General features: G+C 36.6%; 1 protein-coding gene across 1 annotated transcript in view; it reads left to right on the forward strand.

The window, feature by feature from the left end:
• LOC121443735 (protein Jade-3-like) overlaps nt 1-14,270 on the forward strand; it is a gene marked incomplete at its 3' end in the record, with an annotated part of 30,380 nt that extends 16,110 nt beyond the window's left edge. The window contains exons 4-5 of the mRNA XM_041645529.1: nt 8,843-9,033; nt 14,152-14,270. Coding sequence (XP_041501463.1) covers nt 8,843-9,033; nt 14,152-14,270 — 310 coding nt within the window. The remainder of the gene's footprint in view (nt 1-8,842; nt 9,034-14,151) is intronic.
• Between the last annotated feature and the right edge of the window lie 392 nt (nt 14,271-14,662).

A 14,662-nucleotide genomic window follows, 5' to 3' on the forward strand; every position in this document is an offset into this window, starting at 1 on the left:
ATTAAAAATTTCAAATTAATAAAAGTATTATGTTAAAATTTTCAATTTAATTGGGGGATATTCTGCCTTTTTGTTTTCAGAAGATACTGTATAAAATTAGTATTGATTCTTTGTAAATTTATTTTTATTTTTAATTATGTCATTTAGAGAGGAGTGTGGGTATGTATACATATATGCAGATGTATGTAGAGGCCATAGGCATCAGATTTTTTTATTTCATTTTACATTCTATACACAATTCCCCCCATCCCTCCTCCCGTCTCCACTATCCCCCCAGTCCAAACCCCCAGCGGGTAAGGGCTCCCCTGGGAAGTCAACAAAGTCTGGGACAATAAGTTGGGGCAGGACCAAGCCTGTTACGGGAGGTCCTCCCACTCCTCCAGCCTATCGCCGCTGAGATACCAGCCCATTGGGGCGTGGTCTCTCTCCCTTTAAAAAAGCGGCCACTTCCCTCTCCTCTCTCTCCTCACTTCCTGCTCCGCTGGTGACTAGACTCCCTTCCTGGTTGCGTAGAGGGCTATTGTCTGGGACAGTGATCTGTAAGTTTTTTCCCCTTTAAATAAATACCACCCTATTAATCATAATTCCAAACTGGTGTGGCATTGTTTATGACTTACGCCTTCACAAGCCCTTCCCCCCTGCATTAAAGCTAAGCATGGAATGCTACCTACAGATTTCTCATAGCCAGGAATAGCATCTGGTAGTAAGCTGCTAGATGGATGTTAGTAACCAAACTCAGGTTCTTTGCAAGAGACATTAACTGGTGAACTCTCTCTCTCCAACTCCAATTCTTACTTAAATGTTTGATAGAATTCTCCAGTGAAATACTCTGAATTTGCTTTTTTGGTGTTTTATCTATAAATTTAATCTTTCATAGTTACCTAGTTCATATTGAATGACTTTTAGTACTTGGGTGCTTAACTACTTAGTTTGTTTGATCTAAGATGTCAAAGTTATGTGTATGCATATATTCATATGTTCTTTCTATTGCTGTCATATTTAAATTTGATAGTCTTGGCCAAGATTTCACTCCCACAAAGATTGAATAGATGAATTTTCCCTTTGACCACTCCCCTCCCCCATTAAGTACAACTAAAAGTCCGGAGCAGCTTGTAAAACACAAATCTTGGTCTTTTAAAAGCTCAAAAGAAGATAGCAGAAGATCTAGGGTTCTTGAGACATAACCTCTGAAACAACACAGACATGTGTTCCCTGAATTTTCTTTTTGTTCTCAGACTTAATACTGGAAAAGGTAGCAACCGAGAAACAACCAGCCAGTGATGATTTTAAAAAACATATAAGAAGCCGGGCGGTGGTGGCACACGCCTTTAATCCCAGCACTCGGGAGGCAGAGGCAGGCGGATCTCTATGAGTTCGAGACCAGCCTGGTCTACAAGAGCTAGTTCCAGGACAGGCTCCAAAGCTACAAAGAAACCCTGTCTCGAAAAACTTAAAAAAAAAATACGAAAAACCTATTCTTCCTAGTGACTGGGAAAGGGAAAGCCTATCAAAACAGAAATCTTTCAGATAATGTTTGTTCATCTCCAGTCAAACACCATGAAAATACTTTAGGCTGTCACTCTGCCCTCTCCTGCAGCACAGATGCAGTAAGAAGCCTAGACTTTAACTTAACCCCACAGTCAGTAATGATTCAACCCATCTAAGGGTTGTGACAAAAAACTTAATGGACAAACAGTTTTCATTTCTACATGATAATAATGGGAATTCCTCCTTCCCTAGTGGTATCAGTCAAGGCCATTCAGTCATTTTTACTAATCTCAATGAGGGAGGTATCATTGAAGGCCTTTTGGGAGCCAGAACTCACCCCAATTAGTAACAGAAAATCCCTGTCATATAGGAAAAGTGGTAAACTATGACTTCCACTCCTACTCTGATGACCAACCATAGTAGTTTGGTTGGAAACCCACCAAAACTAAAGGTTTAAATAAGGCCCCAGGTTTTTAATGCCCCAGATATCTAGTTCCCAATAAGAAATGACTTATCAAGAATACTCCAAAAAGGGGTCGTGGGAGTAGCTCTGTGCTAGAATGCTTACTAGACTGAATTCGATCCTCAGTGTCTGTCTGTCTGTCTCTCTCTCTCTCTCTCTCTCTCTCTCTCTCTCTCTCACACACACACACACACACACGGGGGGGGGGCATTTTCCTCTCATCCTGTTCACCACCAGTCCACAAGGACAAGGGGCAGAAGTGACAGTAGAGAGCTTTGTATGGCCTGTGAGCACAATGGATATAGCTCTTCAGGAGATAACGTCAGTGAACCATCTGTGGAAGCACAGTCCTATTGTAATGCTCCTAGCACAATGTCTAGTTACCATATGGACAGCAGCAAGGGTAAAACTTCTGCAGGAAACTGTGTCAAGGGTCATACTAGAGATAAGACAGGCATCAGGGCCTAAAGACAGTCTCCAAATAAGGTCTGGTAGAGAACAGGATGCTTTTCGCCGGGAGTGGGGATGGGGGAGGCGTCCATGTTGCTGACCTCAGAGAGAGCTACCAGGCCATGGTAGACTGCAGCCTCCAATCAGTAGGACCTCCCAGCATACACACACATACATAGAAAGAGAGAGAGAGAGACAGAGAGATAAAGAGAGAGAGAGAGAGAGAGAGAGAATGCTTTTAATAGTAAATATTCTAAGAGATAAGGTTTTTTGGAGATAAACATCATTGGGATCATCTTTATTGTTTATTGTCCTATGACCCATATTCAGTTTCCATATGTAGGATCCTGTTGACTACTTTCAAAATGCATGCAAAGTTTATGAAGTTGGAAGGAAAATACCCCTTAATGATGCATGAGTACACAAACTTGTCTTTTAACTTTGCTGGGCATCTGGGCCTCTTGCACCTTCAACTACTTCCTCTACCTTCTGTCTTCCCATATCTTTCCCATTCAATTTTAGGCTACAGAATTCTACCACTCTTGATTTTTGTTTATGAAAGTTGAGTAGTGTGTACAATACATAAAGCATTTCATATATCTTTATGTTGTTTGAAGTTTAAAGCTGTCCATATTGTTCGTTCCCATTATAAGTTTCAGTGCTAATAGTAAATTGACCCCAAACTTAGCAGCGCAGAGCAACTAGACTTGAATTTTGAAGGCTGCACAGTAGCTGGGGGTCAAGTTTAGAAACCTATAAAGGCCTTTTTCTTAAAGTGGCATTACATGAGAATTACATATAACTTGGCTCTCTCGTAGTCTGACAATCTCAGCACAGTCATATGATTCCTTCCGGACAGCCAGGTGAAGGCTGCATTCCTTTTTATGACCCAGTCTTACGGTGCTCATAGCAGTACTTCTGCTAGTCAAAACCACCATAAGCCATCCCTTATTCAAAGAGAGGAGAAATAATCTTTAGAACTGGAAGAATATCAGAGTCACATTGTTAAAGATATGTGGGATTTGGAAAATGCCATTATGTCGTAGAAACGGTAACTGTCTCATACACTAAGTCACAGATTTGGGAAGAAGAGGTCATCACAAAGTAACAAGATTAACGGGCATTTGGAGGAGACTATGCCTAAACATATATTTATGAAGTCACGGGTTGTGGTTTACTTCTATAAATCCTGCACTTGGAAAGCAAAGACATAAGGGTTAACATAAGTTTGAAGACAGCCTGGATTTTGTGGTGAGTTTACAAAGTTAAGACCATATCTTTTTTAAAAAGGCATTTTTGAGACTATTATCTAGTTAATTTTAAAATACTCATCTCAAACCTTTAAAAATCTATAGTGTGATTTTTATATAGTTTCTGTATTATTCAAAAGTAATTCTAGGCACTCATTAGGAAACAGCATAGTCTCTATCTTTCAAAGTATTTGAAAGTCATTTGAAAAGTCCCTGAAAGGTCACTGTCAATAAAAATGGATGGAACTAGAAAAAACATCCTGATGAGCATGAAAGATGAACATGGTATGTACTCATAAGTGGATGCTAGCAAAGGACATTGAGCCTATAGTTCATGATCCAAGAGAAGCTAAGTAACAAGGTGAACCTTTAGAAAAACATATATAGATCCACCTGGAAAGGGGAAATAGACAAGATTGCCTGACAAAATTGGGAGCTTGGGGATGGAAGGAGAAGGGAGAGTGGAAGGGGAAGGGGAAAAAAGAAGGGGAAGGGGGGAGGAGAACTTGAGGGAACAGGATAGTCGAGATAGTGGAAGGACAGAGGTGAGAGCAAGGAAAGAGATATTTTGATTGAGGGAGCCATTATGGGGCTAGCAAGAAACCTGACTCTTGAGAAATTCCCAGGAATCCACAAGGATGATCCCAGTTAAGACCCTAAACAATAGAGGAGAGGGTGCCTGAACTGGCCTTGCCCTGCAGTCAGATTAATGAGTATCTTAAATATCACCATAGAACCTTCATCCAGCAACTGATGGAAACAGAGGCAGAGACCCACAGTGGAGAACTGGGCTAAGCTCCCAAAATCCGGTTAAAGAGTGGGAGGAGTGAGAATATGAGCAAAGAGGTCAAGACCATGATGGGGACACCCACTGAAACAATCTACCTGAGCTATTGGGAGCTCACCAACTCCAACTTCCATACAGGGAAGGAACCAGCATAGGACCAAACTAGGCCCTCTGAATGTGGGTGACAGTTGCAAGACTGGGGCAGACTGAGGGGCCACTGGCAGTGACACCAGGATTTATCCCTTCTATTTGTACTGGCTTTATGGGAGCCTATTCTTTTTGGATGGATACCTTGCTCAGCCTAGATATAGTAGGGAGGGCATTGGACCTTCTCCAAAGCCATATGCCTTACCCTCTCTGAGGAGTGGATGGGGGTAGGGTGGGGTGGGATAGGTGGAGGGAGTGGGAACTGGGATTGGTGTGTAAAATGAAAAAAGATAGTTCTCTTTTTTAAAAAAAAAAGAATAAAAGAATTTTTTAAAAGAACACTATGTTAAGCTTTAGGTCAAACAACAGTAATAATAATTTCATTTCAATGACTCCTCAGTGGCACAGCAGTGTTTTCTTGGGCCAGAGTTAATAATATTCCAGCCACTCGAACCTACTAGTGAAGAACAGGTGAATAAACCTTTCTATAGAGAAGTGGATATGGGTACTTTACCAAAAGCCAGTCACCTAGAAAGTTACTACGACATTCTGTTATATTAAAGGATCTAAATTGAAAGCTATGCTTATGTTGTTCTAACAAAATTACTTAAACCTTTGTGTTTGTGAACATTTGCTGATATGGTCAGTGATCTGATGCCATTCATAGTGTCTCTATACCTAGTCCATAGTGACTGGCAAAGAAAACCATAGTATTCTAGGATTTCCTATAAAGCAGTGGTTCTCAACCTGTGAGTCTCAACCCCTTTGGGAATTGCATGTCAGATATTTATATTACATTTCATAGCAGTAACAAAATTAGTTATGAAGTAACAATGAAAACAATTTTATAACCACATGAGGAACTATATAAAACGGTCACAGCACTAAGAAACTTGAGAACCACTGCTCTAAAGCAATAGCAATCTGTAGGGATAAGTTCACCTCGGGCGAATGTTTACCTATAAATCTGGCGAGTGTGCTCGCCCGCTCACTTCTGCTTTCCTGGTCTCCGCAGGAACCGTGGTTCTGTAAGTCTATTTTTTCCATTAAAGCTATAGATATATTTTTACAATCTGTCTGCATTCTTTTACACCGGTACAGCAATCATACACACAGGCACACACATGAAGCAAAATGTCTTTTGATAACTGGAAGTGTTTGTGTGTGTACACACGTGCATGAGCCTGCATGTGTGCATGTGTAAATGATGATGATTTAAGCTGTTTTCTAAAAAGTCCCAGGCTGGAAATGATAGCACACCTATAATCCCAGCACCTGGGAGGCTGAAGCAGGGAACATAGCAAGAGCCTGTCTCAAAAAAATAAATAAATAAAATCCTCCAGGCATGGTAACACATGTCTTTAATCACAGTACTCAGAAAACAGAGGCAGGTGGATTCTTTGTGAGTTGGAGACTAGCCTGAACTACATGTTGAATTCCAGGATAGCCAGGGCTACATAGTGAGATCCTGTCTCAAGAAGCCAAAAGTAAGATAAAAATCCCAAAATAACATTTTCACAGATCTTCTCTTCTGTAATAAATTCAGTAACTTCTCTTGTAAATTTACATTAATTTAACCTTTTACCTATGTGTTTTCTTGCATTTTGGTGTTATTGTTTCTGTTCTTAGATTCAGACTTTAGTTACTTATACTTAATGGAAAAATGACTAAGGTAACATCACCATTTTAATTATCATTATGATAAACTTTGCATTGAAGTATTATGTACATCCAGAAAATATAGAATGTGTTTTTGTACAGCTGAATGAATTTTTATGAATTAAACGTATTCATTTAACTGCCACTCAGATCAAGAAATAGAACATTATCAACACCCCAGAAGCCTTTCTTCTGCTCCCTGCCAGTAACTGACCTCCCTCACCATAGGTAACAGTTTTGCCAGTTTTCGAACTTCATATAAATAGAATCCTATAGTATGTATTCATTTGAGAGTGGATTGTTTTGTTTATCATTATGCTTGTGCGATCCATCTATGCTGTTGCATGTAGTAGTTCATTTTTCACTCATGCATCATATCTCATTGTTTGAATATGCCACAATTTACCCATTCACCTTTAGTAAGACATTTAGGTTGTTTCCAGCTATTGTAGAAAGTGAACCTTTTTACCCTCTGTAATAATAAAATGTCTGTACATTTTTATTAAAAATATATTTAAAATTTAAATATAATAAAAATATATTTGCTAGGTCAAAGAACATATATATCTGTTCATATCCTGTACATATCTTATAACTGTATTTGCTCCCAAAGTGGCATATATCAATTCATGCCCAAGCCAGCAATGTAACAATAGGTCTATTTGCTTCCGTTTCTTACCATCACTTAGACCTTCAAAGACCAGTTTGGGGTCAATTTTTTAAATATTAGCCGTTCTGGTAGATAACAGTGATTATGATTTCAATATCTATGATAGCTAGTTAGGTTGAGAGCCTTTTGTTTATCTGCTGCAAGAGGTAGCCTTATTTATGAAGTGTCTGCCTAAATCTTTTGCCTAGTTTTTAATTGAATTTTTTGTATATCTTTAATTGTAAATATCGTCTACCCCAAAAATTGCTTTTTCACTCTCTTTTTGTAACCAAAGTTTTAGTGTGTATGTTTCTTCAATCTTTTCCTATTGTGTTTGGTGGCATTTGTGTTTCATGTAAAATATCTTTGCCTATCCTGATGTCATAAATGTATTCTCCTCTGTGTTCTTCCAGAAGCCTTATAAACAAAAGCTTCATTCCAGAAAATTTATAATCAACTTTTTTCTTGTACAGTTTAAAGCACTTGAGATAAACCATTAGTTAATATTCTATAATTTCCTTGTAAGGCCATGCACCAAAGAAGCACACTATATATTTATTTGATCTTGAAGTCTCTGGAGAGCATGTATTTTGTCCTTTTCAGTTAGAAGCAGGCCTCTGAATAAAGTTTTAAAATTTAGCTGCAGTTAATGCTTAAGATTTCTGCATTTTCTTCCAATATTTATTGCTTTTGGATTTCCATATAATAGAATAATTTTAATGTACAAATATATATATTTGTTAACTATTCAAGATACTTTATTTGAAATCATAAGCTTTGGGAAGAATGCTTAGAAGAAAATATGTACTTTCTGCACTTACATGGTCAATTATATATATTACATGTATTGATATTGTTTTATTAATTATCCTACACATATAATGACTCTAGAATTAAATTAGCTCTAAAATCCTTCCAGAGGAATGGTTTTCATTATTTTATGATAATACGAGTATTTCTCCCCCCCCCTTTTTAGATAACCCACACTGTTCTTTAAAATTGCCAAGAAAAGAAAAGATAATCCAGATTTCCTTTTGGTTATATTTTCTGATGCCTCATCTGGTACTTAAACCATCAATTATAGATTAAGTTGTAGACATTTCTTTCCCTGACTGGTTTTCTTGCCTTGAGTTCTTAGGTATCAGAAAGGCCATGGATTTGCTCAAGCTCACTACAAAAGTTGATGGAATAATAGGAATTTTTTTCCATCATGTAGCCCTGGCTCAGACCTATGGCTGCTCTCATATCTTGAGTTTATGCAACTCTATGATCTCTTGACTTTAACTCATTTGCATAATGAAAGTAGTAAGAATTATAACACTAGTGTTACTGAAACATGTTTTTATTATATGCCATAACAAATACTTTTATTTCATGTAAGCATAATAATCTTACAAGTTTGGTGTTATTTAATAATTTATTATTCTTTTCCCTACTTTTTCATAAAGAAAACTGAACCTTATCTAAATTAAGTAATTTTTCAGAACCACTTTACAAATGAATGACAGGAAAAAGAAACAGGTTTGTGTAAGTCTAAAACCTAGTCTGTCCATGGAAGAAAAAAATCACGGGTTTTGCTGAGGTGTATGTTTAAACATGATACCTTTGTGCAGCTAACACTCAATCCCAGATTTTTCCCTTTTAAATATACTTGGTGACCATTAGGTCAAGAACACACAATACATCAACATTTTATTAGAATAAATAGTAGTAGGGTCCCAGATCTGTGTAGGTGAATGAAGCATATCATTATCAGTCAATAAGTTCACAGCAGATGATGAAACTGAATTTTCAGAATCATTTGATTCTAGAAAGGGATCTGCCATATCTCCCAGAAGGAATAGCAAGACATGTGCCCTTGTGTAGCCAGAGTCATTTGGCTTATCCTGTCAGTACCTGAAATCTGTCATTTGTTGATAGTTGCCGATGTCTTTCTATTGCTTTTCTAGGATTATATCTGAAAGGGTAAAGGAAGTTCTCTTTGTCCGGCCGCGGAAATATATCCGTTGCTCTAGCCCAGAGTCTGCAGAGCCTGGCTATATCAATACCCTAGAGCTGGCAGCATCTACATGCCGATATGACCTAGATGACATGGACACCTTCTGGCTTCAAGAACTCAATGAAGACCTTGGAGAAATGGGTAAGCTGTTTTCTTAAAAGTAAATTGTGCTTTGACTTTCACCAGTGATTTTTTTTTAAATTGGTAGAACTCTGTAAAACTTTTTTCATCTGCTTTCCTTTCTTACCTACCCTTTCACTTATTTTTATTTTTGAAGAAATGAGCTATTTATTCAAATGTATAAAGTATAGCAGTATTTTATCAGTATTAATTTTAATCAGTATTAAGATAGAGTAATAAAATTTAAGTGATCCTTCATTTATTCAGTATAATAGCATAGATACAGATAGCACATAAGTTTCATGAAGTTGCTTCATAATGCTAAATGTTAGTGTAGTGATGGTTGATTGAACTTCTAGTTAGAAAGGATACTGAGACCTGTTTGTGGATCAGTCCTGAAAATCACTCTTAATAATGGACAAGTCCATAGAGGTGTGTCTCTCAGGTGTTAGAAAAAAAGGTTTATCAGTATTTAACAGTACCCACTATCCTACTACAAGTGACAGGTTACTATGACCATTGCCCTTTAATATAAGGCTTATAATTTTGTTGCCCAGAATGGTAGGCCTATGGAAAAATATCTCCAAAGTAGTTCTTAGCTACCTTCAGTTTGTTCTCTATGTTAAAGCTAGTATATGAATACATGTGGAAAAAGTTAAAATTATATTAAATCCTCTTTGGCATGGCGATGGAAGCTATTCTGCCAACAACTACTTCTTAATTTTTGTTTTATAATCTTAGTATGTTTTGTTTCTTCTTTATTTGTTCTCTAGGAGGAATAAGGGTGTGGCCAATTTAGAGTGTAAATCATAGAGAATGGAATAAAAGAAGGACAAAGACATAATCAAGTACCACAGTGTGTGGTTTTGCATGCAAATGGAATTCATGATAACACAACCATCACAGTGCTTCTTTTGATAAGAAACTGCCCTATAAGTTCAATGTTTTACAACTAATTCTCTTTGGATGAGGATTACATTTTTTTATAATGGAAAAGTTTGATTTGCAGAAAAAATGGACATTCAGTGCAGAAAATACAAATGTATACCTAAAGTATATTCTGTGTCCTAATATTAACATATTTCTTTGCCATGATGCATTTGTCAGGATGAAGAAACCATCACCATTAACTAATGTTCCAGAATTTTGGGCTTTTTATTTTTTCTCTACTAATCTTTTTCTTGTCTAGGATCCCATCCTATCCAGGACAATACATTTCATTTAATCTTAGAAGAGATGTTTTGTGTGTATAGGGGTGAGGCTTCATGGGCTTTTTCCCCTGTCTACTTTAGCATGTCTATTTGTGTCATCCTTGTTCAGATCATGTATAGGTATTCATGTTGGTGAGATTTTGTGTGTGTAGCTTCTGACATCACTAGGAGACACAATCTCACAGCAAACTCCCTGGTCTGGTCTTCTTGCTTTTACAATCATACTGCTCCCTCATCTGAAATGTTCCCTTAGCTTGAGCAGACATGTTTTGTAGATATATCAAATGAGACTTGGCTCTACAACTCTACATTTTGATTGGTTGTGGTTTTCTGTGGTGGTCTATATTTGTTTCAAAGACAAGTTTCCTTGATGAGGGGTGAAGACTACACTTATCTGTGGATATAAGGACAAATGTTTAGAATGTAGTTAGGGATTATATGGGCTTAATAAAGTAGTGATTTTAATAAAGTAGTGATTTTTAGGTTCTCCTTCAATATCCATGACTTTGCTTGCATTGAGTAATTAGCTAGGTTTCCAGTACGGTTTCCCTCTGTTAAGTGGGTTGTTTTTTTTTATTTGACCAATGAAAGTAAGTTAAGTGGGTTTTAAGTTCAATTAGAGAGCTATTGGTTAACCAGCAAGGTGTGAATACCACTATTGCATTCTTAGTGTTCTTGTGCAGTACTCAACCCTACACAAAGAACTACGGGCAATCAATGAATGTTTGAGAGCAAGAGAAACAGAGATCACAGTGACTAGTTATCCAGTACCAAATGCTTAACTCTGAAAACATACATACATGTAGCATTATACAGATTGACCAGGTTATATTTAGGAACCTATATTTATAGACATATATTCATGGAGCAATAAAGAAGCCATGTGTTTAAAGGAAAATGAGAAAGGTATATGAAAAGGTTTGGAGAGAGAAATGATGTGAATATATTATAATCTCAACAAAATAAAAAATAGGTTTTTGATTGAACTTTAGTTTTTAAATATTTTAGATGTATTTATTTTATTTATATGAGAGTTTTGCCTATATGTGTGTACATGCACTACATACATGCCTGGTATCTGTAAAGGCCAGAAGTCGGCATCAAATCCCTTGAAACTGTGTTGAGGGAGCTGTGGGTTGCATTCCGCCACCCAGCTCCCGCCACCGGCTAGCTTTACCCGAAATAACAACACACAAACTGTATTCATTTAAACACTGCTTGGCCCACTAGCTCTAGCCTCTTACGGGCTAATTCTCACATTTTGCCTAACCCATTTTTAGTAATCTGTGTAGCACCAGTCTTACCAGGAAAGATTCAGCATGTCTGACCTGGCGGCTTGCTTCATCGCATCTGCCCTGGCGATGAGCTGCATGGTGTCTGTCTGAGGCGTCTTACCTCACTTCCTCTTCCTCCCAGCACTCTGTTCTGTTTACTCCACCCACCTATGTTCTAACCTATGAGGGCCAAGCAGTTTCTTTATTATAATTAACCAATGACCTTCCTCCGTCAAAACTGGAGTTACAGATGGTTGCAATTCACCATGTAGGTACTGGTACTTGAGCCTAAGTCCTCTAGAAGAACAAGTGATCCAGAGTTGTTGAGGAGGATTGCCTTGTGTTGGATTTTTCCTTAGGAAGAATGATGTTATAGTCACACATTTTAGAGCTTAAAATAAACTTTTAAAAATATTAAATTAAGCATTTTTGCTCAAGTTAAAGAATTTAAAATGTGTATGCTGGTTATATACTGGGTACAATACTAACCAATGAGCAAACATCCCATCCTCACAAGTTAATGAATTTAGTATTATCATTTTATAGATAAGAACAGTAAGATAACAAAGTTTGCATAGCTAATATGAGATAAAGTTGGAATTTGAATCCAAGTTTTTATAACTAGACTCTATAACTCTGCTTTTTAAAATTAGCTTATAAAGTAGCAAGTTTATTAAATTTTCATACATACTAAAATTTAGTTTATCCAGTCTTCAGTCCCTCATCTCCCCACTTCCCATCCCTGCTTAAACCCTTATATTTGGTATTCCCCCTTGTGTTTTCAAATCTATTACCTTTCCCACCCATCTTTGTTAATTGTGGCCTCTTTTTTTTCTCCTGTCATAGGTCCCTTTCTATTTTCCTGAACTCTACATAATCATTCCTACACAAATATAAATATATTAAAAATTAGACTATAGGTTCCACATAGGAGTGAAAACATGGTGCTTATCTTTCTGAGACCATGTTACCACACACAATATATTTTCCAGTTATTTCCGCTTTCTTGTGAACTTCATTTTTTCTTTATGAATTGATAAAATTATACTATATTTGCATTATTCATTTATCAGTTGAGCATTTGTTTGGGCTGATTCCATTTTCTTGCTATTGTCAATAGAGCAACAGTAAAAAACATGGATATGCAAATATCTGTGTGATGGGATATAGAATTCTTTGAGTATATATCCAGACTAGACACTATATGCTTTGTTCCTGCATATCTATATGTGTATTTGATATATACATATGTGTATGTAAGTATATGTATATGTATATGGTATGTCTAGGCTGAAAATAAGCCAGAGAAAATCTTTGCTTTGTAAGTAGATAAAATTTTAAAAGGTAATTCATACATATTTTAAAATTCTTTAGATGTCTTACATTAAAAATATTGTTGGATAAATTTATCTTGAATCATTTTGAAAATTATTCCTTAGTTTCTAAAAGTAACTAAATAATGTTCCAAAAATCATTGGTCCTCTTAAGAAGAAAAATACTTAGTTTTTACCAATATCAGCCCTATGAATCTTTCAGTTGGGTTAAATATGGAGGGTGAGGAGAAAAATAAAAGTATAAAAAGAAAAACAAATCAGAAAGAAAAGGGGTAATTTCAGAATTACATTTAAATCTTTGTGAATGTTGAGAGGTTTCTATTATTGCTTGTTATTGAAAAATGGTATTTGATTTTTTTAAATCAGTTTTGAAAAACAGTATTTCATATACATATCCATATATACATATTACCTAGGATTTTCTTTTATGGGTTAATACATTATCAAATGAAAACTTCTTGTTATGACCACTAAGTATTTTTAGTGAAGCTAAGTTACTAATACATTATTTGTGCTCAAACAAGTAAAAGATTTAAATGCTACGAATTAAAGTGTTCAAAGTTACACCTTTGGTTCAAGTCTTATTAGTAGGAATAAGAGAAAATTAATTAAGGTTTTAGCAGGAGATTGACTAGGATTTATTTTTATTTTTTTCGAGACAGGGTTTCTCTGTAGCTTTGGAGCCTGTCCTGGAACTCCCTTTGTATACCAGGCTGGTCTCGAACTCACAGAGATCCGCCTGTCTCCGCCTCCCGAGTGCTGGGATTACAGGCGTGGGCCACCACCGCCCGGCTAGGATTTATTTTTTAATTTTATATTTATTTATGTATATGTGTGTTGAGGAGAATTTTTGAGAATTGATTCTTTGTTGCCACCATGAGGTTTCCAGGAATTAAAATCAAGTCATCAGACTTAGCAGCAAGTGTCCTTTACCCACTGAGTCATCTCACTAGCCCGCTGACTAGGATTTAGTAAAAAAAAAAAATGTAAGCATCTGTAAATTTTTAAGAAAATGTGCTGTGATGTATTTCTTCATTAATGTATTAAACACTAATTTTATTTTACTCAATGTTAGAATTTCTCTAGTAAAAAAAATCCTTGAAATCTGGTTGCTTTAGATCAGGAAAAAAAAAAGATGGCTTTGTCCCTTAGCATCCTGCTACCCCTGCAGTTGATGATTTGGGAATGACAGCTGACAGAAGAGTTATTGGTTTATTTTTGTGCAGGTTATGGGCCAATTGATGAGACGCTTATGGAAAAAACAATAGAAGTTCTAGAACGGCCACTGCCATCAAAATATGAACCATGCTATTGAGACAGAAGAAGGGCTAGGAATAGAATATGATGAAGATGTGATCTGTGACGTGTGCCGGTCTCCAGACAGTGAAGAAGGGAATGATATGGTATTCTGTGATAAGTGTAACGTCTGTGTGCATCAGGTTAGTGGAAATGGAGACTGCCCCCTCATACAGAGTCAACATATTAGTGTTAAAGTCAAAAGACAACTTTTGGGATTTGGTTCTTCTAGTATTGGAGTTCAGAAGTTTAAACTAAAATCATCAGGCTTAGTCCAAGTGTCCTTAATCTGATATCTCATTGTTCCAATGGTCAGCATTTTTGAAGCTCAGTGATTATTATTTCTAACACTCATATCTGAACAATGTCTTATATTTAAAGGTGAAAATCAAAATTAGGCTTTGCTGTTCTTCAGTACTTCTAGAAACATTGCTTGTGGTCCCTAAGCTGCTTTACCTACTAATATTCCCCCAAGAGGCTAAACCTAGGCCTTTATTGTGTCATTTCATGTCTAGACCATTGAGATTTTTCTCAT

This window comes from Microtus oregoni, unplaced genomic scaffold (genome assembly GCF_018167655.1).
Source record: "Microtus oregoni isolate MIOR12 unplaced genomic scaffold, Mior012 000112F_ref0000385, whole genome shotgun sequence".
Classification (NCBI taxonomy): domain Eukaryota; kingdom Metazoa; phylum Chordata; class Mammalia; order Rodentia; family Cricetidae; genus Microtus; species Microtus oregoni.